This window comes from Engraulis encrasicolus, chromosome 5 (genome assembly GCF_034702125.1).
Source record: "Engraulis encrasicolus isolate BLACKSEA-1 chromosome 5, IST_EnEncr_1.0, whole genome shotgun sequence".
Lineage (NCBI taxonomy): Eukaryota > Metazoa > Chordata > Actinopteri > Clupeiformes > Engraulidae > Engraulis > Engraulis encrasicolus.
In genome coordinates this window covers 51,253,479-51,276,992 of record NC_085861.1, presented here as the reverse complement: position 1 = coordinate 51,276,992, position 23,514 = coordinate 51,253,479, and the positions used below count along the sequence as shown (strand labels likewise).

Below are 23,514 nucleotides of genomic sequence, written 5' to 3'. Positions count from 1 at the left end.
ATAATTGTGGAACAGGTGATTTAATGAAAAAGAATTATTTTTTAGTCAGGGATTTTTTTTATTTTCCTACAATTCATTTGAGTTGAAGGCTACATTTTCCTAAATTTTTCAGTGTGACAGTATTCTTCTGCAATAAACACTGAATTTATTTTAAGGCTTTTAACACATTTAAACCAGGGGTGCCAATAATTATGGAGGGCACTGTATATGCCAATTCGTAATGCCCAATAAACGGCCCTGAGCAATCGTACATCACACCTTTCCTACGAGAAATTACATCAGTAGCCTCCTGACTGTCTCACTTGTGAGATTGGCTGGTGTTAACCAGGCAAGTAGGTAGGCACCTTGAGTACAGCCTTATTGGAATTTATTTTTCTTCCCTCCCCCAACTCCTACTGGAGGAGTCAGCAGCAGTGGTTGTTGTCCCATGGTGGCTGTGACCTAAAAAGTAATATAACGGTAATGGTAACACTCACTCCGGCGTCATACACGACATGACGGTGTCATAGCCGTGTCAAAACAGTGTCATGACACAGTCATGGATGAGTCACAAATTTTCTGTCAGTCTTGTTCATTGTAGGTCACGAAAAGTTGACATTGTTTGGGCTGTCTTAACCATAACCGAATGTCACTTAATGGGAACAGTCACACAATGTTCATGACATGTCCATAACTGCATTACAACACTGTTATGACACTGTCATGGCATATGTATGACGTTCAAGGAGGTAGAGAATGCGCGCACATCAGTGGTACAGGTGCTGGACAAAATAAAGTTTCTGAAGTAAATAACAGAAGTCCGCAACACTGTGGACTTCTATTATTTACTTCGGATATGTATGACGTTGGCATCAAGTAGTGTCAGCAAAGAGTTTTTTCGGTATCAGGTGCGGTGTGTGATAGGTGTTGTTATTTTGCCTCCCTGCCTCAGCTCCCACAGGAGTCGGCAGCAGTCGTCGTTGTCCAGCAGTGGTGCCGCCGGTGGCATGGTGGTGGAGCCCCTGGTGGTGAACGTCACGCTGTGCCAGGTGATGGTGACGCTCAGCCAGCGAGGCCCCGGCCAGCCTGAGGGCGCCGACGCAGACTGGCTGGGGCCCATCCGCTCCTTCGTCAGGGAGGCACTGACGGGCGGCACCAAGCTGAGCAGCAGGCACCTGGGCGCCCTGCTGGAGGTGGTCTGGCGGCTGGTGGTCAACCAGAAGAGCCGAGGTGAGCAACACAGGGAGGCTCAGGTAGCCTAGTACAGTGGGGTCTGTGGCGCATTGCCCAAGGGGTCCGGGGAAAACGTAACTCCAATGCAATACATGAAAATGCAACAGCATTATGGACTACAGCAATGGTCTCCAATTATCTTTCCCTAAAGACAAATCGTCCGACTGTACGTCCTCAGATAGCATAAATATATGTTGTTTTCATTTGTTCCAACCTCTTGGTAGGCCAAATGTTTGCCATGCCCGGGCCGGATCTGGCCCGCGCGCTGCCATTTGGAGACCACAGGACTAGTGAGGGAAACACAGCTTCACTGTAAATTTGAAGAAAAAAAGTTCCTACACCCCACTTTTGCATTATAATTAAGTCTTAAGGCCAATTTATACTTATTGGTGCTGACGGTTGCAGAGCCTGTGCAACCGTCTGTGCGCGACCACGCCCCCCGCGCAGAGGCTCTGCAACCGTCGTCGCGCGCCTCAAGAAAATCCTGACTACGCGTCAGATGGTTGCGAAGGTCGCAGAGAAAAGGCGCTGTGATTGGTCGTCTCGCTACTTCCTTGTTCTCGTGGCAGCACAGTTTTCCGGTAGTTTGCGAGAGCAAAACTGTCAATATTCTGTGAAATACGAACGCCTTCTTTCTAGTGTGTGTAAATAAATGAAGCTACAATGACTGAATTAGTAAGTAACAAACAAACAATACATCAGTTAAGCACTCGCGGCACAATGCCTGCAGTCTGACTACTGTACTGTAGCCTTGGAGCTATGTAGCCAAATGTGGCTAACGACACGAGAACTCGTGCGCAGATCTATAACATCAACAGTGGTTAGCGACCAGAACCAACGAGCGCCGTTGCTGAACTATAACCTGTCCTATATATCTTTATTGGAAGTTCTTGCACCTGCACCATTTTGGCGACACTTTCGGCCATCTCTTTGGGGTTAATATTTGCTGTCTTGAAGCCAAAATGGGTCAAATCGAGTTCTTCCTCGCAGTAGTTCAAATTGAATAGTTCCTTATTTTGCATTTTTTGTGTGCAAATGTATTGCCTGTGTGGGTGCTTTGTCAGTAGCTGTGTCAGAAGAAGGTGGAGACAGAGACGATAAAAAGAAGTAACCCACCTTGCAGTTGTTTGTGCGTGTGCATCTGTGTGTGTATGCATGCGTCACGCTGGCAGTACGCCGGCAGGCCCCACTCCTGACATGGCACGTAAACACAGAAAAAATTCTACACCTGTTGTAACTGCCGCCGAAAACACAGAAAGAGCAAATTGTGTTGATATAACATAAAGGCTTAAAGAGTGTGTGTGTGTGTGTGTGTGTGTGTGTGTGTGTGTGTGTGTGTGTGTGTGTGTGTGTGTGTCCGTGTGTGTGTCCGTGTGTGTGTCCGTGTCCTCAGGGGTATCGGAGGAGCTGCTGCAGGCGGTGTATGTGCAGTACCAGCAGAGGAACCTGAGTGTGGCTGTGCGCCTCATGCTACTCCGCTTCTTCAGCCAACTCTACCTCAAGGAGCGCCTCAGCAGGTCCGGCCATGCACCCGCTCACACACACACACACACACACACACACACACACACACACACACACACACACACACACACACACACACACACACACACACACACACACACACACACACACACACACACACACACACACACACACACACACACACTCTCAAGCTGTTTTACAGGCCAACCAGAACGGTGCTGGTTCCCTTCCCCCACTAGTTACACTGCGAACCAAAGTGCTTTCTGGCAAAGCTACCCCCAGGCTTTAAAGGTGCACTATGTAGCGCTGTGGCCAGAGTAGATATTGCAATTTTAAAACTGTGCTGCCTATTGCCAAATATAATATTTCATTCTAAGTAATAAGCTAATACTTACTAGTATGACCACAGTACAGTATGTTTTGCAGCCAAAAATGTCTATTTATGGAAATTCAAAATGACAGACATGGAGAAGATCCACCTTTTCATGCATGAAAAGTGCAATGGGGAAGATGGTGACATTTGTGAATGGGCAGCATGGTGTGTGGCCTAGGTGTGTAGAAGTAGGCTCGGTATGGTGGGTGTGCGTGCTTGCGTGAGTGTATCGCTGTTCAGATCATTCCAATAATAGTAGTAACAATTATTTCCATCATTATTGACAGGGTCTGACAACGGCCTAATACACGACAGTGGCCTAATACACGAGTCCTCCATTAGTGCACTTATGTTTACGCGCGTTCCCGCCCCCGCCCCCTCTCATAAATGAATCGCCCCCTTCATATTTCTTTGCTGCTGCCGGGTCTGGTCAGCATACATTCTGGAAATGCACTACTAAAAATATTACGCAGTGCACCTTTGTCCACCCTCTGTGTATGTGTCCCTGCAGGTGTGAGATCCTTTTGCTGGACACCCTTCCTGTGCATGAATGGCTTTCAAAACTTTATAACATTACGTAGTTAAAACACTAGCATTTTAAAACACTTCCACATTAGTTTGGACTGAGTTACGGTAAACCATGTGTATTCCTGTTATTGCATGTGAACGTACACTGGATACATTCCATTTCCCAAACTCACATGTCCGACTTGCGCTAATGGACTTCACTGTCGCTCCGCCTCCGTGGAGGAAACGATAGTCTTCCGGCTGTCAGCCTCGCCACGTATTGGGGGACATACAGTATCTGCCCGACAAAGCAAGAATGCAGTAACTGCATTGTTGTTGCAAATGAGTGATTGCTATTTTAATGACAAATATATACAATATAGTTAACTACAATGGTTTATCTGCCAAAAATGTGGTAATATAAGGTAATGAAACTGCCACATGTCAATGATCTACCTTAAACTACTGGAGAACATCAGATCATTTTACTGTTAAGTTATTTCACTCAGATCAGGGCTCTACCTAGTTACTGTGTTCTTGCTTTGTAGGGCAGATATCCCCATTCAACATTCCAATTGCAAATGAGAAAATTACCTTTTGAGTTGCGCTTGTGCTAGATATCGAATTAAACTTCTATCGGCCACAAGCACAAGTGGAGGACGTTAGTGTGGATAATGGAATGTGCCTTGTGTCTCTTTACAGGAGTAAGATCCTGGCGCGTTGGCTGGCCGCCCTCCCCGTGCAGCTGGTGCAGCTGGGTTTGCGCAACCCGCAGCTGTCTTCGCAGATCCTGCAGACGCTCCAGCGCGCCGCCGCCTGGAAGAACAAGGAGCTGCTCAACAGCCTGCAGACACACGCCTGCAGCCTCTACGGTACGGCCAGCACACTATTGTGCTTTAAAGATGCACTGCGTTTATATGTATATACAATCGGATTTCCAAAAAAATGGTGTACTTGGTATTTTGTGAATAAAAGCAAAATGCTGCCATTTTCAAATCATTCAATCCATACATAAGATGGATAAGGTCAACATATTAGCTGTTAATGACAGGCAAAAGTATTGTTTTGAGGGAAATATGTGTTCACTTAAAATTTGACAATGTAATCAAAGGGAGGGCCTGCGCCTTTCAAAGTTGCTATTGTTGTGTGGTGGTGCGTTGGCTTTACTTATAGAATCATTCAAAATCAGGATGTCTGTAGCTCACACTCAGTAAAAAAAACAAAAAGAGATGCCCATATATAAGTTGGTTTTTAACACATTCAATACCAGCCGTTTTTTGGAATTTTAGATGTAGACTCCCAGCCAATTTCATCATTTTTTGTCATTTTTGGAACAGCCACCGAATATTTTGTCTTCAACCCACAGACACATGTCGGGGCTTGTTCGAAATCCCAACAACCCAGCTGTATGTATATTTTTACGGTTTGTTTCTAGCTTATTCCATTCCGAACTTATTCCACTTTAAGCGAGCACTGGTTTAGGTAAAAATAACATTTTTCAACATTCGAAGATAAAGCCTTTTTTGTCACGGGTGCGCTCTGACTCTCCGAGTTTAAATTGCGGGTCTAAATGCATTTTCACGCCCGAAGAACAACTCCAGTAGCTTCCAAGTAAACTATTTCGAAGTAGGGCTGGGCGATTCACCCTGAAAAAAAAATCTAGATTTTTTCATTAACAAACTCGATTCACGATTCACGATTCGATTCAATACCCCCCCCCCCCAAAAAAAAAAAAAAAAACTTGAGCTCTCTAGGCCCCTACGTGGTTGTGTGTGTGAGAGAGAGAGAGAGAGAGAGAGAGAGAGAGAGAGAGAGAGAGAGAGACAGACAGACAGAGAGAGAGAGAGAGAGAGAGAGAGAGAGAGAGAGACAGAGAGAGAGACAGAGAGAGAGAGAGAAGTAGGCTCTGTTTGTGTGGCGTTGCCTCTGGTATGTGTGATTGAAGTCTACTCGGACTGGACCAGTTTATATGGACATGAGGTAGCCTATAGCAGGGTTTTTCAAAGTGGGGCCTGGGGACGCCTGGGGGGCCGTGAGAGGATGCCAGGGGGGCCGTGGCAGATTGGCAGGGAAAATATAGTTTTATAATAGCCAAAATAAACAAAAAAATAGGCTTAAATACCAGTGGAATAATTTTGTTCTTTACAATATTTATGTATTGTGCTTTCTGTAGTACCTGAATGGTCTTAGGAATACACAAACTTTATCAAGGTGTGAAACTGGGTGCAGAGAAAAAAATAGTGTGGCATGTCCCATGTCAGGGGGGCTTGGCTGGAATCTACCTGTATGTGGAGGGCTCATAGTAAAGTTTGGGAACTCCAGGCCAAAATAGCCTAATGTAATTTTATCTCAGAACATTGCTAATAGAAATGACCAATTGGGATTACATTGAAACATCTCAGAGAAAGAACAAAAATGTGAGGGGTAAACCCTCAGGGACTGTTGAGATTTGTCGTCACGTGCCATCCATCCCCACAATATATTAATGATGCATTATAGTGCAGATGTATGGAGGCTCTTGTCCCAGATGAACAAATTTAGCAATTGCCTGCTGGTTTCCCATCAGAGCCCATAGTAATGCGTCTAAATACATGTCGATGCATCTGAACATTGCTGCGTTAACACAGAGAAAACATTTTGGAGCAACACCCTAAAACAATGCTTACTTCAAGACGGTAACGTTTGCAAGCCTGAGTAGATTAGATATCGCGTTTCATGCATTTAATCAGACATCAGCGCTGGTAATTTCTCCGGACTGCTTAACAGGTGGTAAAACTCTCGGCGAAGTTTACCGATATCGCCGCTATCTTTACTGACATGGCGCGTTCAGACGCGGTTATTATTACTTTACCACAACTACTCGCACACAACTAGTCCCGTCCGAGTAGGGCTTTAGAGAGAGGGGGAGAGAGAGCGCGCGAGAGACCGATTGCTCCGGGTGCTTGGGTGTGTGTGTGTGTGTGTGTGTGAGCGAGAGAGGGAGGGAGAGAGATTCCTTTCAACTCACATGTTGGTTAGGATTATACAGACGAGGAAGCAGCGCATCCAAAACTTTAAGCATATGTTGAAAACCTCTCTTCTCTGCCGAATAAATTGGAAGCATATCGTAGTAGGTAGTTCTAGGCTAATTGCATCCGTGACTGCTTTCCACCTTGCTCCACTCTTGTGGTAGGGGTAGAGTAGTTTGTTTAGCATTTTCTCCGCGATATGTTTTCGTTTCAAATATTCAAACATGCCTGTAGTCCGGCTGCTGGACGTACACCTTACGTTATGACAACACTGTCATTCACAATTTGAGTTTAAGATTGAGATTAAAGTGGTAGGTTGTTTGGTATATCATTGGCAAAACGATAGGAGGTAGTGTCACCTTTTTTTGAACAGGAGCCCGTATTTCTCGCCCGTTTCACTATATTTCTGTCAAACCATTTCACTCACCACGTTTGTTTGTGCATGTAATGGGGGAGGAGACACAGAGGTAGACAGCCTACGTCCTCGCCAAGTGGTGAACGTAATGCAATGCGCTGTGCGCTTGGATAGGCTACATAAACTGACAGATGATTAAAAATAAAATTGTATAACGCGATTTCTCAAAAAACAAATCGATTTGACTTTCAAACTCGATTTTAAAATCACATCGATTTTTTGCCCAGGCCTATTTCGAAGCAAAAATCACCTGGTCAGGCTATTGTTCAGAGCCACATCATCTGAAATGCTAGCTAGCTAATGTCACTTGACTGGCAGTTTTCGTTCTGTAGATAAAAGTAGACGTGCCAAAGTACTCAAAATTAGGTTACTTTCTGCTGTGTTGCATGCTGTTTTTCATTGCAGCCTTCCATTTTACACCTATCTTGATGACAGCAAAACTCCTTATCCTTCCATCATATGTTTAGGAGCAGGCAAGCAAGCAGGACATGTTTTGATACTCTAGGAAGTAAATGGAGACGTGACGTGACGTGATCAGGAAGTGGTTTGATTTGCTATAATAAAACTCTGTGTGTAATAAAATGCACAGATGATGAAATATCCAGATCCTGACTTTGTAGGAGTTTTGACTTTGTAGGTGTTTTCATGATCTATGTCAGTTCTGTTCATCACATTATTACAAAAATCACACAGAATGTGCATTAGAATGTGTAGATTCAGAATCCAATTAAAAAAAACTTAAAAACAACGCATGGGAGGCAAAAACATATTTTTATGTGACTTGGTAGTGAATGTGTTAATGATCTCACATATGCCGTGCTATTTACAAATGTGCAAGCGTTGTGGGTCACCCCATCCTCTGTGCAAAACCAGAACAAACATTCACAGTGGATTAAAAAGGAAGTGACATCAGAAACAAGGTGGCAATCACTGCAAGCCCACACAACAGATACGCTCAATGTTAGTCATATCCATAAAATGTACGGATCAGTGTACATTTTTTCGTTTTGAGCGGCAATCGTTTTGCTTTTTGGATCATCATTAAAGAGGATATATTCAGTTAATTTCTGTTTATTCTCCAGATACAGTATTGGCCAAATGTTTGGACACACCTTCTCACTTAATGAATTTTCTCTATTTTAGTGCCTATTTACAGTACATTGTGGATTTTCATGGAGGGCATCAAAACTGTGCACGAACACATGTAGAATTATGTGCTTAACAAAAAATATCAATTCTAGCTGTTGTCCAACTGCAATGTCAGCTGTCTATCCACCTGACGTCAACATGGCACAACTGATGGCCCCACACATTTCATCAAGCTTATTTTTTTGTCTATTTTCTAGTAAAAACGTCAATTATGTCAATCTTAATTAGACATTTAAGTCCTCCAATAATTCACTACTATTATAGAACTAGAATTTTGACTTTTTAAATCTAGTTTTAAGCCCTTGCAAATAGCATTTTACAGACATTTTCTTGATCTGATATTGAGTCACTTGGTCTGTACCCAGTTACTTGGAGAGGACAAACCTGTGTTGGAGGGAATCTGTGGCAGGGTTTGTCACTTTCACTTCTACTTTTTATACCACGGGTGGGGAACCCATGTCAATTAAGTTATATACAGGGGACCTAGAGTGGGATCTGTTTTAAAGTTGGCTACCTTCAATATAGGCCTAAAGTGCAGGGGGAAATCCTGGTTTGTGTTCATAGTACGGCCCTTGGAGGACTTGTACGGCCCTTGGAGGAATTTGAAGTGGCCCCTTGAATGGAAAAGGTTCCCCACCCCTGTTTTATACCACCTGTACTACCCGTTATCATGTCAAGAAAATCTTGCTTGCATTGCTTGTATGAATTAACATGACTTGACTGACTGGGTGTTTTTACTTGAAAATAGATTAAAAAATAAGCTTGTTGAAACGTGTGGGGCCATCAGTTGTGCTGTGTTGACGGTAACTTTCCATCTGACATCAATGTTAGACATTTTTTTTTACATTTTTTATAATTGATATTTTTTTGTTAAGCACATAATTATACATGTATTCATACACAGCTCGAGGACTCTGATGAAGACGCATTTGTCGAAACATTAATCTTACTGCACTGAAAAAATAGATAACAGAAAATAGACATCCGCGTGGCACCAGATTCTTTTCCCCTTGCACTTATGATTTGGTCCTGCTCTGGTTGCACCGGATTGTCAATTTAGAAGCGCAGAGTGCATATCTCCTTTGTTTTACACATTAAGACAGACTAGGACAACACCTTGCGTTACAGTCGGATTTGAGGGTGCCACCATGATATTGTTGGAAGAATCACCCATATCGTGATTTTAATACCATTTGAGAATGAGGGTTTGTGGTGATTTATGTCATAAATGTCCAATTTCTGGCCATGTCTTGATGACTATGTCTATGTATAGGATGCATGGTCATGAAATATCTGTGTCATTGCTTTGGCAAATCGAACATCGGTAGCTGGAGGCCTTGTTCTTGTAACCTCCATTCCAGCCAGTCCCAGGAACTCTGCTGCCCTTATCAGGCCTTAGGGCTCGACTGGGCCTCATTGATTCAGTTTCCTTAGGAAGACATTACTTTGTGTTTGTGTGAGTGTGTTATTGCGTGTGTTGTTTTGGAGAGTGGTGGTGGGGGGAGGGAGACTGAAAGAGGAGGCTATGGAGTGTTGAATTTCAGTGCCACAGTTGTTTCTTTGTGTGTGTGTGTGTGTGTGTGTGCGTGTGTGCGTGTGTGCGTGTGTGCGTGTGTGTGTGTGTGTGTGTGTGTGTGTGTGTGTGTGTGTGTGTGTGTGTGCGTGTGTGCGTGTGTGCGTGTGTGTGTGCGTGTGTGTGTGTGTGTGTGAGTGTGTGTGCGCATTTGTATGTGTGCAATGTGTGCTTGTAGCACAGTTGTCTCTTTGTGTGTGTGTGTGTGTGGCCCAATGACATCAGCAGAGTGCGTCATTGGCTAATAATGTCTGTATCTGTGATAACACACGCGCACATTCATTCACCCATATGCAGCACACACACACACACACACACACACACACACACACACACACACACACACACACACACACACACACACACACACACACACACACACACACACACAGACAAACACTCACACAATCTAAAATTTTGTAGGATTTTTTTCATGTCAATTTTACTATACACTGTACTGGGACACACAGGCACATATCACTCACTTGAAGATGAGAGTTGAGAGTATTGCTGTTCACACATACCTCACCCACGCACTTGCACTATACTCTTTCAGATCTACATCCATCAGCAACACGCCAGTCATCACTAATGCACATGCTCAGTCGGGATTACATGCCGACAGTCTGACAACAGAAATATCACCATCCAGACATTAGCAATATACAACGTGCATGTGTATGCATAATCCGAAAGCCTCCATCGTAACTTTGATTGCGTTTAGCAGAGCAACTTGTCAGTGAATATCGTGATGTGCGTACAGGACACTTCTTGGATGAGCTTCCTCACTTCTGGTTGATATGGATACAATTTAGGCCTAAAGTACAGGGGGAAATCCTGGTTTGTGTTCGTAGTATGGCCCTTGGTGGAGGAGAACTTTAAAATTTTTTAAGTGGCCCCCCTCCAATGAAAACAAATTCCCCACCCCTGACCTAAATGAATGAGAATCCTCACAGTCACCCTGGAGCAATGGAGCGCAAGATACCCTGCTCATGGGTATTTGGGGAGGGGGGGGACACACGACACTAGTGTCTGCACTATATTCATGCAGCAAGGTCCTGTGAGGTTGCAGGGGAGTACTGATGTCTGCCCTATATCAATGCAGCAAGGTCCTCTAAGGTTGCAGGGGAGTACTGATGTCTGCCCTATATCCATGCAGCAAGGTCCTCTAAGGTTGCAGGGGAGTACTGATGTCTGCCCTATATCAATGCAGCAAGGTCCTCTAAGGTTGCAGGGGAGTACTGATGTCTGCCCTATATCCATGCAGCAAGGTCCTCTAAGGTTGCAGGGGAGTACTGATGTCTGCCCTATATTCATGCAGCAAGGTCCTGTAAGGTCAAAGCCAGCCTCATGTTTAATCCCATATACAGCTCCAGGCCTTTTTATTAGAATACCATGAAAAAGTTGATTTATTTCCATAATTCCATCAATAATGCTAAACTGTCATGGATTGTAGATTCATGGCCCAGTTTTTTAACTATTCCAATCATTATTTTTTTATATATATATATACGTTGGACTTCCAGCTCAAAAAACCCATGAATTGGGGAATTCGCATTATTAGAATATTGTTATAAAATCAAATTTTTCTTCATCAAAATTCGGGTCACATTAAATCAGTTGAAATTTGGTACTTCCTACATAACATGCAATGGTCAATACTTGGTTAGGACATTCTCTGTCTTCATAATGGCCATGATGCGTTTAACATTGAAGTCAATGGCAAAACAGTGCATGGGAGTTATGGAAGCCCAGATATCCTTGATGCTTTGCTGTCAGCTGTTCTTGTTTGTTGACCTGGTGCCCCACACTTCACTCTTCAATATACCCTGTAGATTTCCATGCCACGTTTTGGTGTTAACTCACCAGTTTAATTCTAACTCAACAGAAATAAAACCCCATTCATTTTCAATGGGGTTTAATTTCTGGTTATTTAGAATTAAACTGGTGAGTTAGCGCCAAAACGTGGCATGGAAATCTACAGGGTATATTGAAGAGTGAAGTGTGGGACACCAGGTCAGCTATACAAAAACAGCTGACGGCAAAGCATCAAGGATATCTGGCCTTCCATTACTCCCATGCACTGTTTCTGCCATTGACTTCAATGTTAAACGCATCATGGCCGTTATTATTAATAATATTAAGACAGAGAGAGTCCTAACCAAGTATTGAACATTGCATGTTGTGTAGAAAGTACCAAAGTTCAACTGATTTGATGTGCACTGATGTGAAACAAATTTTGATGAAGATAATTGTGATTTTATTACAATATTCTAATGATGTGAATTCCCCAATTCATGGTTTTTTTGAGCTGGAAGACCAAAATGTGTAAACATAAACAATTTAATGATTGGAATAGTTAAAAAACTGGGCCATGAATCTACAATCCATGACAGTTTAACATTATTGATGGAATTATGGAAATAAATCAACTTTTTCATGGTATTCTAATAATAAGGCCTGGAACTGTACGCTCATTGAGCACTTTATTGGGAATGCCTGTACACTACCTTATTAGGCAGTTAACTAATCAGACGGTCGTGTGGCTGCAATAGAGAGAGGAAGCTGTGTCAGGGTACTGCAGACCATCATCGTCAACCGATGACTGCACCTTCCATGGACATGGCCTGGTTCAACACATTTGGTTGCGACCTCTCGCTTGGGCACAATCTCTGGTGCTGAAATGACTTTGGTTTGCACACTCCTTATGTATTTTTTCTTCTTTAGGTTATTTTGTCTTAAATTAGCAATTCAATGGCATGATTGTTGACCTTGCTGTCTTTCTCTGATTTCTCCTGACTATGTTTAGAACCAATTGAGGCCCCACTCAGTTATTGTATGTTGTGTCGTTCCTGTTAAAGGGTCCAGTCTGCACTCCTCCAAATTGTACCTTTCCTTGTTACCAGCAGAGGGCGCTCCTTACTAAATTACATGTACGGCTCTGAGTTGTACCATGTGGATCCATTTCCCCAAGTGCTTTATGCGATGTTATTGGTGTAGAAGAAGCTGCAGAAAATTTGTGTGTAAATCCAGTTGTGGACTCCCAAGGTTCATAAACGGAAAGCTTTATTTCAGACATGCACACATCCATGGCCACGGGGTCAGGGAGTTAGCTTGAACAAGCAGAGTCCTGCCCTTTTGAATTTCTGGATTATATTTAGTATGGTTCAATTTCTTTAATTTATTTTATTATATTACATCATGTTATTACGTTAACATTATAATGTTATTCTTTTATTTTTATGTTATTATTATATAATGTTATATTGTGCTATTACTGTATTATTATTATATTATATTATATTATATTATATTATATTATATTATATTATATTATATTATATTATATTATATTATATTATATTATATTATATTATATACAGCAGTGACATGATGAGGAGGATGATGATGATGATGATGTCTATGTTCTTGGATGACGTCTATGTGCCATGTCTCATATTGCTATATTGTTGTCGCCCCGCAGGAGGGCTGTGTGGTACAGTATGTATTATATACAGTAGTGCTATGATGATGGTGAGGGTGCTGATTGTTTTTCTTCCATGTGCTGTTGTTGCTATGTTACTGTAGACCCCCAGGAGGGCTGCGTGGTGCTGTTGCCAGTGGAGTGTCAGCAGCGTCTGGTCCAGATGCTCTACTTCCTGCCGGCGTTCCCCCCCGAGCTGCTCTCCTGCCTCAGCCGCGTCTGCAACACGGGACGTGTCTCCGCCGGCCTGGCCGCCACACTCATCCGCATCGTGCACCTCCGGTTGGTCACACACACACACACACACACACACACACACACACGCACACACACACACACACACACACACACACACACACACACACACACACACACACACACACCCACACACACAGACACAGCACCACACACACACACACAGCACCACACACACACACACACACACACACACACACACACACACACACACACACACACAGCACCACACACACACACACACACACACACACACACACACACACACACACACACACACACACAGAGCCAGCACCACAGACATTATACACTTAGTCTGTCCCTATCAATAATCTGCACCCAGGCACAAACACAAGCTATTATCGTTCTCTCTTTCTCCATCAGAAACAAGTAATACAAAGTTGATGGTTGTGAATCAACCTTCTCCTTCTTTGTGTTGAAATGGAGAATAATTAATGAATATGAATTGCGGTGGAATTGTGCCTTTATTGCTACAAAGGGTCAACAAGACAGGTTAATTGAGTTTCGCCTAAGGCACATGTCCTCCCACCCAACGTCACCCCACCCCCCCTCACCGCCATTCCAGCATCACGAGCACACGGTGGAAATGGAAGTACTACGTGACCTGACATGACACAGGAGGGAACCACTAGAGATAAGACGGCCTTCCTTTTTTCATGGAAGTTCTCAGTGTACCCATTAAACAGCCATGACGAAATAATTTCAAACTACGCAACTGAATGAAGACCCAGTTCAGATTTCCAATGCCGCAGCTGAATGGAGTCGCACAGTTTAAATCATTCCAAGTCTGTGACAGACCTCTTAAATTGTGCACATACTGGGTCTCACAAACAACAGAAAGTATTTCATGACTTAAAAACTGTGTATGGAAAAGATTGTAGCTGATGTTAAAGCTGATAAACTAACTACACTTAAGACATTTCTTAACCTGCGGCATTATTTTTTTTTTGGCCTTTCATTTCTTAAAAGTATTGACAGAGCTTTTCATGTGAAAAACATGATGATTTGTGTACTTTTAAGGCTGCAAAATCAGACCCAGGCGCCTCTCTCAGCTCCAGGTACAAAGTCATTACTGAAAAAATGCTTTATTATTTCAGGAACAACCGTGATTCCCAGAAACCTGAGGCCAAATTCCTCAGTTGTGTGCGCATGTATGTGTGTCTGTGTCTGGCTGCGTCCACATGTAGGGATGGGTGTGCCCTGTCTGAAGTGGTTAGAAAGGCTGTCTGTTGTCCGGAGCCGACCGAGAGGAGACAGCCTCGCTGGAGTTTGCACTTCTAATCAAATCAAACCATTTAGCCAATCACCATCACAAGCAGCAGCTTCAGAGGCGGGACGGTTCTGCCACTTAAGCTGCTTATTGGCCGTGACCGCCAGGAATTAGGCGCGATTGGCCATAATGAGCTGGGCACAAAGGGGAGCAGTCAAGGGAGCAGGAGCGCACAGGGCAGGGGTCATCAAACACCTCGGTTTTGCGTCTACAGACTTGGCTGGAGCTGGTTGCTTTGGGAATGTGTGTGTGTGTGTGTGTGTGTGTGTGTGTGTGTGTGTGTTTTGGTTGTTGTGTGGGGCACCCGTGTCATGATTGGAGAGTTTGGTTTTTGAACCACAGGGTTGTAGATTTGAGTCCCACCCTGGCCAATAATTAGAAGTTCTATCCCTTAACCTTCATCCATGGCTTAAGTGCCCTTAAGCACGGCACCTAAACTCACATTAGTCCAGGGACTGTAACCAACCGTGCAATAGCTGTAAGTCGCTTTGGATAATGGTGTGAGCTGAATGAATGAGAGTGTCTCCCTGGGTCTTAAATAGTTAATCTTCCCTAACGACACAATATCCCCAGTTTTAACTACCGGTGTGTTTCCCCAATGTGGCATTAAAGTTAGACACTTAAAATTATCACAGTAATGCATATTGTCTTCCATTGATAGGAGCTGAAAAGTTGTGTGTGGAAAACATGATCCAAAAGGACTTGTACAGTATGTGATATGTTTCTTAACCACATTACACAGTAAGCACTTCACATGCTTTTGTGACACCTGAACCATCTCTCTCTCTCTCGCACCACTCTTCTGTCCTTCAGTCTGAAGCTAGGTGCCTGCAGATGGCACTATTGCATCTTCCTAGACAGTTTGTGTGTGTGTGTAGGACTGGTACTATATGTAAAAGTGTGTAGCCCTTAAGATCTATCAACATGTCAAATACCTTTTCCAACATATTTGGATCTTGTATCCTGTTGCTTGTCTCTTGGATCCAAATAAAAGTAATCAAATGTGTGTGTGTGTGTGTGTGTGTGTGTGTGTGTGTGTGTGTGTGCGTGTGCGTGCGTGTGTGCGTGCGTGTGTGCGTGCGTGTGTGCGTGCGTGTGTGCGTGCGCGCGTGCGCGCGCGTGCGTGCGTGAAGACAGAGAGACATAGAACAAAATCTGGTTCACCACCACAGCCTGCTGTCCTCAATTTTTGCATAACTTGAACGCAAACATTGAATGCCCCAAGACATTTGACGTGACCAAGGCTGGTCATGACGTGTGTGTGTGTGTGTGTGTGTGTGTGTGTGTGTGTGTGTGTGTGTGTGTGTGTGTGTGTGTGTGTGTGTGTGTGTGTGTGTGTGTGTGTGTGTGTGTGTGTGTGTGTGTGTGTGTGTGTGTGTGTGTGTGTGTGTGTGTGTGTGTGTGTGTGTGTGTGTGTGTGTGTGTGTGTGTGTGTGTGTGTTTTCATGGTGGTTCTGTGATTTCTCTGGAGCTATGCTGACAGAATGGTAATAGAAACTAAGTTTCAGACGTCAGGGTGGTGCAACCACAGCTAATGCCACTACTATTTTTGTTTTGTTTTTACTAGATTATCTAAGAAGCATGTTGACCGCTTGTACGATACTTGTCAGTTATTAGTTAATTTATGGGCATTAGCTGAGGTTGTACCATCCGACGTCTTTTACTAGAAAACGGCAATGAGCCAAGTACAGGTGAATAGATAAACTGTAGGCCTATAAGCACATCCAAGTACTCGCCATTCATTTTTTTCAGTGCAGTAAGACTGATGAAGACGCATGTCGAAACGTTAGTCTTACTGCACTGAAAAAATAAATAACAAAAAATAGACATCTGTGTGGCACCAGATTCTTTTTCCTTTGTATTCATTTTATAACAATTTGTGTTTGTAGGAATAATACAATGCTGGCGTTATTAACCAATTCCTAAATACATATTGAAACAGTATGACCATGTATACATGTGCACATGCATATGCGACTAGCCACACAAAAGCAGGCCACAAGTAGACCCGGGGGCACCCTGAGTTAATCATAGATTCTGATAAAGAGGAGTCTAAGTGTTACAGTGATACCTTACACACAGTCTAGTGATATCGTATGAATTTGTGGGCTTTTGAATGTGTTCACTTCTGAATGTAGAAAGTGTAGAATTCAGCGGTGAAAATTACTCTTTGCCCAAGATGGCACTTTTGAAGATGAAATGTTTGCTTTAGACAAACTAATACAGTTTGAAGCATTGAGTATTTAGCAGATTCTACAAAATCTATGTAAAAAAAACATTATTTGTGATTTGGAATGAAGAGTTTATCCATTAAAGTGTTGCCGTGTAAACTATGCTATGTATAGTGGTGACTCCTTGTATTTAGTGTGTGTGTGTGTGTCTGTGTTTTTGGCAGGTCCTCTCTCAGTGGTTGGACGAGTAACTCTGAAGAAACTGCAATCCGGGATGTGGACTACCTTAGCTTCCTCTTTTCCACTCTGACAGGTATTTCAATTAGAGGTTTTGATTTGTTGTCTTTAAAGTCACAGTTAACAATCTGATAAATATCACTGAGAATGACCATAACATTTGTTTTCAAAATCACATGGAGGAACTAGCAACAGAAACATTTTTTAGTCTTGAGGGATTGCTCTATTGTTGCACCATAGGGGCTGGGCTAGGAACTTATCCTCCAATCACAGCGCTGTTTTTGTGTGAGTTGAAAAGATTTTGTGTGTGGTAGGGTGGCTGACCCGTGTTTACTCAGTGATCGCCCCCCACCCTCATTTGTCTTTTGACCCACCTCCTCACAGGCTTCTCTTGCGATGAGCTTGCGGTGCTCCAGCAGGCCTATGACGAGGCCCTGTCTCCCCCCACCCCCCTGTCCCCCTTCAGCCTCTACCCCACCCCCCTGGAGCAGTTCACTCACCACTGGGACATTGTGGAGGTCAGTACCCCTGGCACCCCCTCTCCATTTTTCACTACTACAACAGCTAATGGTTTATGTTCTGATGACGTTTGCAAGTTCCCCAGCTAATGGTACAGGTGAATTCCAGTTTTCAGCTAAAGAACAAGCTACCATAATATTTTTTAAAAGGTTAAAAATATTTTGGAATACATTAATAGTCTGTGGAGAAAACAGCACTGCCACTGCAGAGTACAGCCAGTGCTGCATGTTGCCAAATAAGAAAGGTGGTGGGATTGACTTATCGAGTTTATTGCCTTGTGGAAGACCAAACCTTACCTGGCTGTTGCTAGATGAATAGATTCTGCCTTGCTCCAGGAACATTCAACTGGAACTACATCATATATGTAGGTCTGCAAAGACGTTGTTTTATCCAAAATCCTTGCACGTGATTAAGGAAAACACTTCTATGACATTTTTAATGAGGTGCTACCTTGACTACTCACAGATTCCAGGGGGCGCTGTGGCGCAACGCACTAAGCCCCCCACATGGGGCTTGCATGCACATGGGGACCTGGGTTTGAGTCACGTCTGGGTCATTTCCCAATCCTCCCCCATCTCTCTCTCCCACTCTCTTCCTGTCAGCATCTCATGCTGCCCTGTTAATAAAGGCATAAAAAGACCCTTATATATATATATATATATATATATATATATATATATATATATATATATGTGTGTATATATGTATGTATATAATATATATGTATATCAGGGCTTGACACTGGCACCTGCCAACCGGCCAAATGCTGGTAAAACTTGGCTGTGGCTAGTAACAATTTCAGTGTCACTAGCCAATTTGGCAGGTAACTTATTCTATGGTAAGACGTATCAGAATAGTGTATATTCTGCAATTTGCGTCTTGTGTATCAATTGTTTGTATAAGTTCAAGAAAAAATGTAGTTACTCAGTTTCTATTTGTTTTATTTCCATGTAGAAAGCTTTGCACTCATGCACTTTAAGCACCTCATCTTCTGAGGTTAGATGTACAGCGTCATGGTAAAAAATATCAAATTTGTGGCTAGTAGAATAGCTGGATGGCTAGTGACTTGGGAAATCCACTAGCCACAGTGGCCGGCAAGCGAAAAAGTTAATGTCAAGCCCTGATGTATGTATATAATATATATGTATATATATATATATATATATATTACTATGAATGTGAATCTGAAGATCCTCCAGACCCCAGACCCACAGCTGAGCACTAAATAATAATGATCAGTGGTGCCGGGTGCAGCAAATCCCACCTCAGCATCCTGTTGCCTTCACTATTGCAATGGATAGAAATGACTGTCATTGAAATGATGAAATTACTGACAAATGGAAAAAAAATGCCATTGCGTTAAATTAAATTTAAGTTACGGCTAAAACAAACCAAGCAACTTTGACCTTTCACCTCTTAACAGTTTTGCCCGAAAAGGTGATTGTGGGTAAAATTCAGTCCAGATCATTTCAAACACCAAGGTTCACGCATTCCGCCTGAAATGGGAGCTCCGTTCTGCAGGTCCAGACCCTCTGTATGTAATAAATACAACACGTGTATCGTAAGACCAAGCTAGCAGCAATCTGTTCATCAGGAGTGTAATGGGGTTCGGTCCAAGCTTAATTCTACATGCAGATTTGGGCGTCCTGCTACCATATTTCGAGATGGTCTATCTGAATGTAGAGGGTAAAACCCATTTATTTAACTTAAAGTGAGTTGGACCTTTTTCTCAGCAGGCAGTTGGAATGAAACCAGCCCCCCCTGTGGTAAAAGCAAACTGATTCCTTTTCCTCCCAAGCACCTGATGGCATGCCCCTTCTCCCCCATTATCCTCACACAGCTCTGACTCACGAGCTGGTAGGTATGTCTCACAGAAGTTCACTTGGAGACACTTTTCGAAGCCCTGAAACACACCGTGCGCCGTACGGCACAGACACCTATGGTGGGGTGAGGTGGGGTGGAGGGTGGGAAGGTGATTCATGGGACCATGTGGGAGTGGGGGGGGGGGGGGGGGGTTGGCTGCTGCAGGGTAAACATTAACATTCCATGCACCCTCTGCTTGTAGTTGTGCCCCTGGTCTAGGTGTGCGTGCGTGCGTGCGTGCGTGCGTGTGTGCGTGTGTGTGTGTTGGGGGGGTGTATCAGAGCACACCGGTCAAGCTGGGCTCCATATTTTAGCAAGGGCTAGTTATCAGAGCACTGACAGACTGACACCACACACACACACACACACACATCCTCACACACACACATATTTCAATAAGGCCTGGTTATCAGAGGGCTGGCGGACAGACGCTAATGCTAATGTTAGCCAGCGGACATGATCACACGCTGACATTTTACACGCAAATTAAAACCCAACAAAACGCTTGCCCCGGGCGTGTGTGTGTGCGCGTGTGTGTGCACAGACACGCACAGACACGCACACACACACACACACGACGCATACAAACAGCGTTAATTCAGCTGTACAATTACGGCGTGGACTCTCATCTCTATGTCCAAGTCAATCAGGGTTGTCCTGGCGGGGGTGGGGGGTGGGATGGGTGGCATGGTATTATGGGATGGTATTGCTATGGTGACGCTGATGAGAGGGATAGAATGCCAGCAGGTGAGACTGATGGAGAATAATGGACCTTAATGAGGAAAAGGAGAGCAGGCTAGACATCCGCACACACACACACACACACACACACACACACACACACACACACACACACACACACACACACACACACACACACACACACACACACACACACACACACACACACGCTCACGTATGCACACTTACGTGCACACACATAGACACACACACTTACCTTCTCTCCCCTCTCACCTTCTTTTAACATCAACATAGTTGCCTTGCAGACTGTTTTTCTTCGGTATGGGCTGTCAGGTTTATATTCAGCATTCAGGTACTTAAGGTATGGTTGGTATTTAATATGTAGTCTTCTAATGCACCTCTTGCCACAAATTTAATCACGAAAAAGAAGTTGCACAATTCTGCTGTTGGATACAACTTGCAGTGCTTTTACCACTCAGCTCACACACAAAATTCCCTTCAGTGATAAACTTAAAATCTGAATTTCAGAACTCATTCTCACTCCGTACAAATTCACCTGGCTGCACTTTATTGATTAAACTAACCGGAATCAATGCAGTTAACTACCTGAATACAATTGTACGTATGCATGTGTTGTTTTTTTTTCCTTTATAAATTGAATTGTAATCTGTGGTGTGTGTAATCCGTGTGCAATCTGTTTAATCTGAGCATAATCCCTTTATTGTGATTAATGTCGATAATAAGCATCGGTGAGTGACGTCCTCAGCCTTGTAATCACATCAAGCCGTAATTCAGTTAAACCTATTAGATTAGGAACACGCATACACACACTCACAGACAGACACACACACACACACACACACACACAGGGGGAAACGGAAGAAGTAGTTATTGTTTGTGTGATGAAAGGTATTAAATATGGGACACTGATGCCAGGTGTCTGCCTCCATTATGTCTTGAGCTGAGCTCTCTCTTGTAAGTCTTTGTCTGATTTTTGTCTCTTGTTCTCACCAGAGATGAATGAATTGGGGGGGTCTTTGTTCCCTCTACCTGGCGGTGGAGGTATATAGTTAGCATATGAAGAGTCCAGATGCAAAAAAACCCTCTAAAAGCCATTAGAAAAGTATGTAGAAATTAATTTTGAAATAGTGTTTTTTCCAAGCAATCTAATTCAATAAACAACGTAAATGTTATTGCCAGGTACAAGAAGTGAGGCCAAAATAAAAACGAGATGTACTGACTACTGAGTTTGTTTTGTTTTTGTTTACTACCCTTTTTTAACTTAATTTGATAAGAAGCAGGGAAGTAGTGTGGTAGAGTGATGAGCTCTGGTTGGGTCCTCTTGGACGCTGCACTATTCTGGGACTGGTGCTCTAACTACTGCAGAGCTCCCAGAGCGATGTTTATCTTGATGCTTATTTTTGAGTTTATTTCCCCCCACGTCCCGTGATCTGGACATTCCTGTCTCTGTCTGTCTGTCTGTCTGCCTGCCTGCCTGCGTGGCTCGGACGGTTCGTCTCCGCCGGTGCGGTGCGGTGCCCTGGCTGGTGGGGCAGGCCAGGGTCATGTGTTGTAGCCAGCATCAGGCTGGAGAGCCGCACTGAATTGGAATCATTCTTAGGGCAGGACTAAGGTGCGTGTGCGTGTGTGCGCGTGTGTGTGTGTGTGTTTTGAACTGGACTAGATTGGGTGTTGGCACAGTCCTGTTTTAACTTTTTTCCCCCAGCAAAATAAATCAACTGTCACAAGAGAGAGAGCACTCCAGTCTGCCAGGCCGAACCTCAAGGCGTCTTTTTGTTGGTTGACTTCTTCGTTGTTTCTTAAAAATGTACTTTTAAGATTGGAGCCGCTTACATCACTAAGGCTGAACATGGCGGTTAAACGTGGTTCTTTTCTCTTTTTTTGGCCCTCAGTCGTGGTGTTTTATGGCAACTATCTCCCAGGCGGATCTAAAGCTCCTCTGCCTGGCCCTGAAGCCAATATCAGCTGACCTCAGATCAGATGTCGGCAAGTGGGCCGCTACACCAGTTTGACTTGTTGCTATTTTTTTTTTTGCAGGGGGGATGGGGACTCACAGTGTTGTATTTTAGGCCTTGGATATCACTGAGTTACGTTGTTTTATTCATTTTCTCCTATTTTACCGTTGTATGAACAGGTCTGGGTATGCAGAGTGCTATACCTCACCCTGTTAAGAAACAACAAAACAAAGTCTTCTAAGTTAGACACTTACATCTACTCGTCTGCTTTGTGTCCATTAGGAGGTATGCCACTGCCTGTCAACCCTGGGCTCCAATTCACAGTGCTTCGACATCCTCCAGAATGGCATCTGCAAGAACCTGGTAGGTGTGGCTCTCTGTGGTAGATGCCGATGGTGCCGAGAGCTTTCACCACTCTAACTTTTTATGATCAGCGTCATGTCTTGCCAATTACATTCTTGTGGTTGTCCTTGTGGTGTTAGTGTGTGTTTCATTGGTAAATTTGAATGCATATTGTGATACCTGTGTGATGTCGTGCCAGTGAGATGAATGTTTAAATGTGATCAGAAGACGAAGTGTGCGTGTTAGTTAGGACCCTGTTTCTTGAAAAGTTAGTAGGCTGCCAATGGGAAATTGCATTGCAACTAAGTAAGTTGCTTCGTCAGCAACAACGCTGTCGGGAAATGCACCCCAGTACTTAGCATTTTTGGGTGCATGCGTGCAGATGGGTTTTTACGGTGATGACTCTTGAGTTGAATGTTTTAATGTGAACTGAAGACAAAATTCCACTTGTCGACATCTAAGTATTTGTATTAGTCAGTACTTAACGTGTGCGTGTGTGTGTGTGTGTGTGTGTGTGTGTGTGCGTGTGTGTGTGTGTGCACGCGTGTGTAGGTGGGTTTGACGGTGATGCCTGATGGTGTGTGTGCGGCGGTCCTGAGGGTGGTGGCGCGGCTGCTGGACCTCAGCTTCCTGCCCAGCGAGGCTCTGCTGCACTTCCTGACCAAGTGCTGTCTGAGCATGCTCAGTCTGCTACTGCAGCTGGAACACAGCGCACACAAAAGGTACCAACACATACCAGCACAGAAATGCTGTGCCCACTTTTCTAAAAAAAACAAAAACCCTGCATACTGTCATTTCCACATTACATGCAAATCTTTAATCATTTTGACAATACCGACTTGCCTAAAGAAGGTTGGTATGATTAAATATAATGGTAAATTTATAATAATATACAATAATAAATGGTTGATATTATGTTTTTTAAACACTTTTTCTTGTGCTTTTTAACCCA

The 23,514-nt window shown here is 43.6% G+C and overlaps 1 protein-coding gene across 2 annotated transcripts in view; it reads left to right on the top strand.

Annotated features, from left to right (window-relative positions):
- The window catches only part of tex10 (testis expressed 10), a 31,820-nt gene that overhangs the window by 6,159 nt on the left and 2,147 nt on the right, over positions 1 to 23,514 (top strand). For both annotated transcript variants that reach the window (XM_063199673.1, XM_063199672.1), the window contains exons 7-14: positions 932 to 1,209; positions 2,606 to 2,729; positions 4,280 to 4,449; positions 13,311 to 13,488; positions 17,148 to 17,236; positions 17,545 to 17,678; positions 22,503 to 22,583; positions 23,115 to 23,284. In XM_063199673.1, the coding sequence (XP_063055743.1) occupies positions 932 to 1,209; positions 2,606 to 2,729; positions 4,280 to 4,449; positions 13,311 to 13,488; positions 17,148 to 17,236; positions 17,545 to 17,678; positions 22,503 to 22,583; positions 23,115 to 23,284 (1,224 nt within the window). The remainder of the gene's footprint in view (positions 1 to 931; positions 1,210 to 2,605; positions 2,730 to 4,279; positions 4,450 to 13,310; positions 13,489 to 17,147; positions 17,237 to 17,544; positions 17,679 to 22,502; positions 22,584 to 23,114; positions 23,285 to 23,514) is intronic.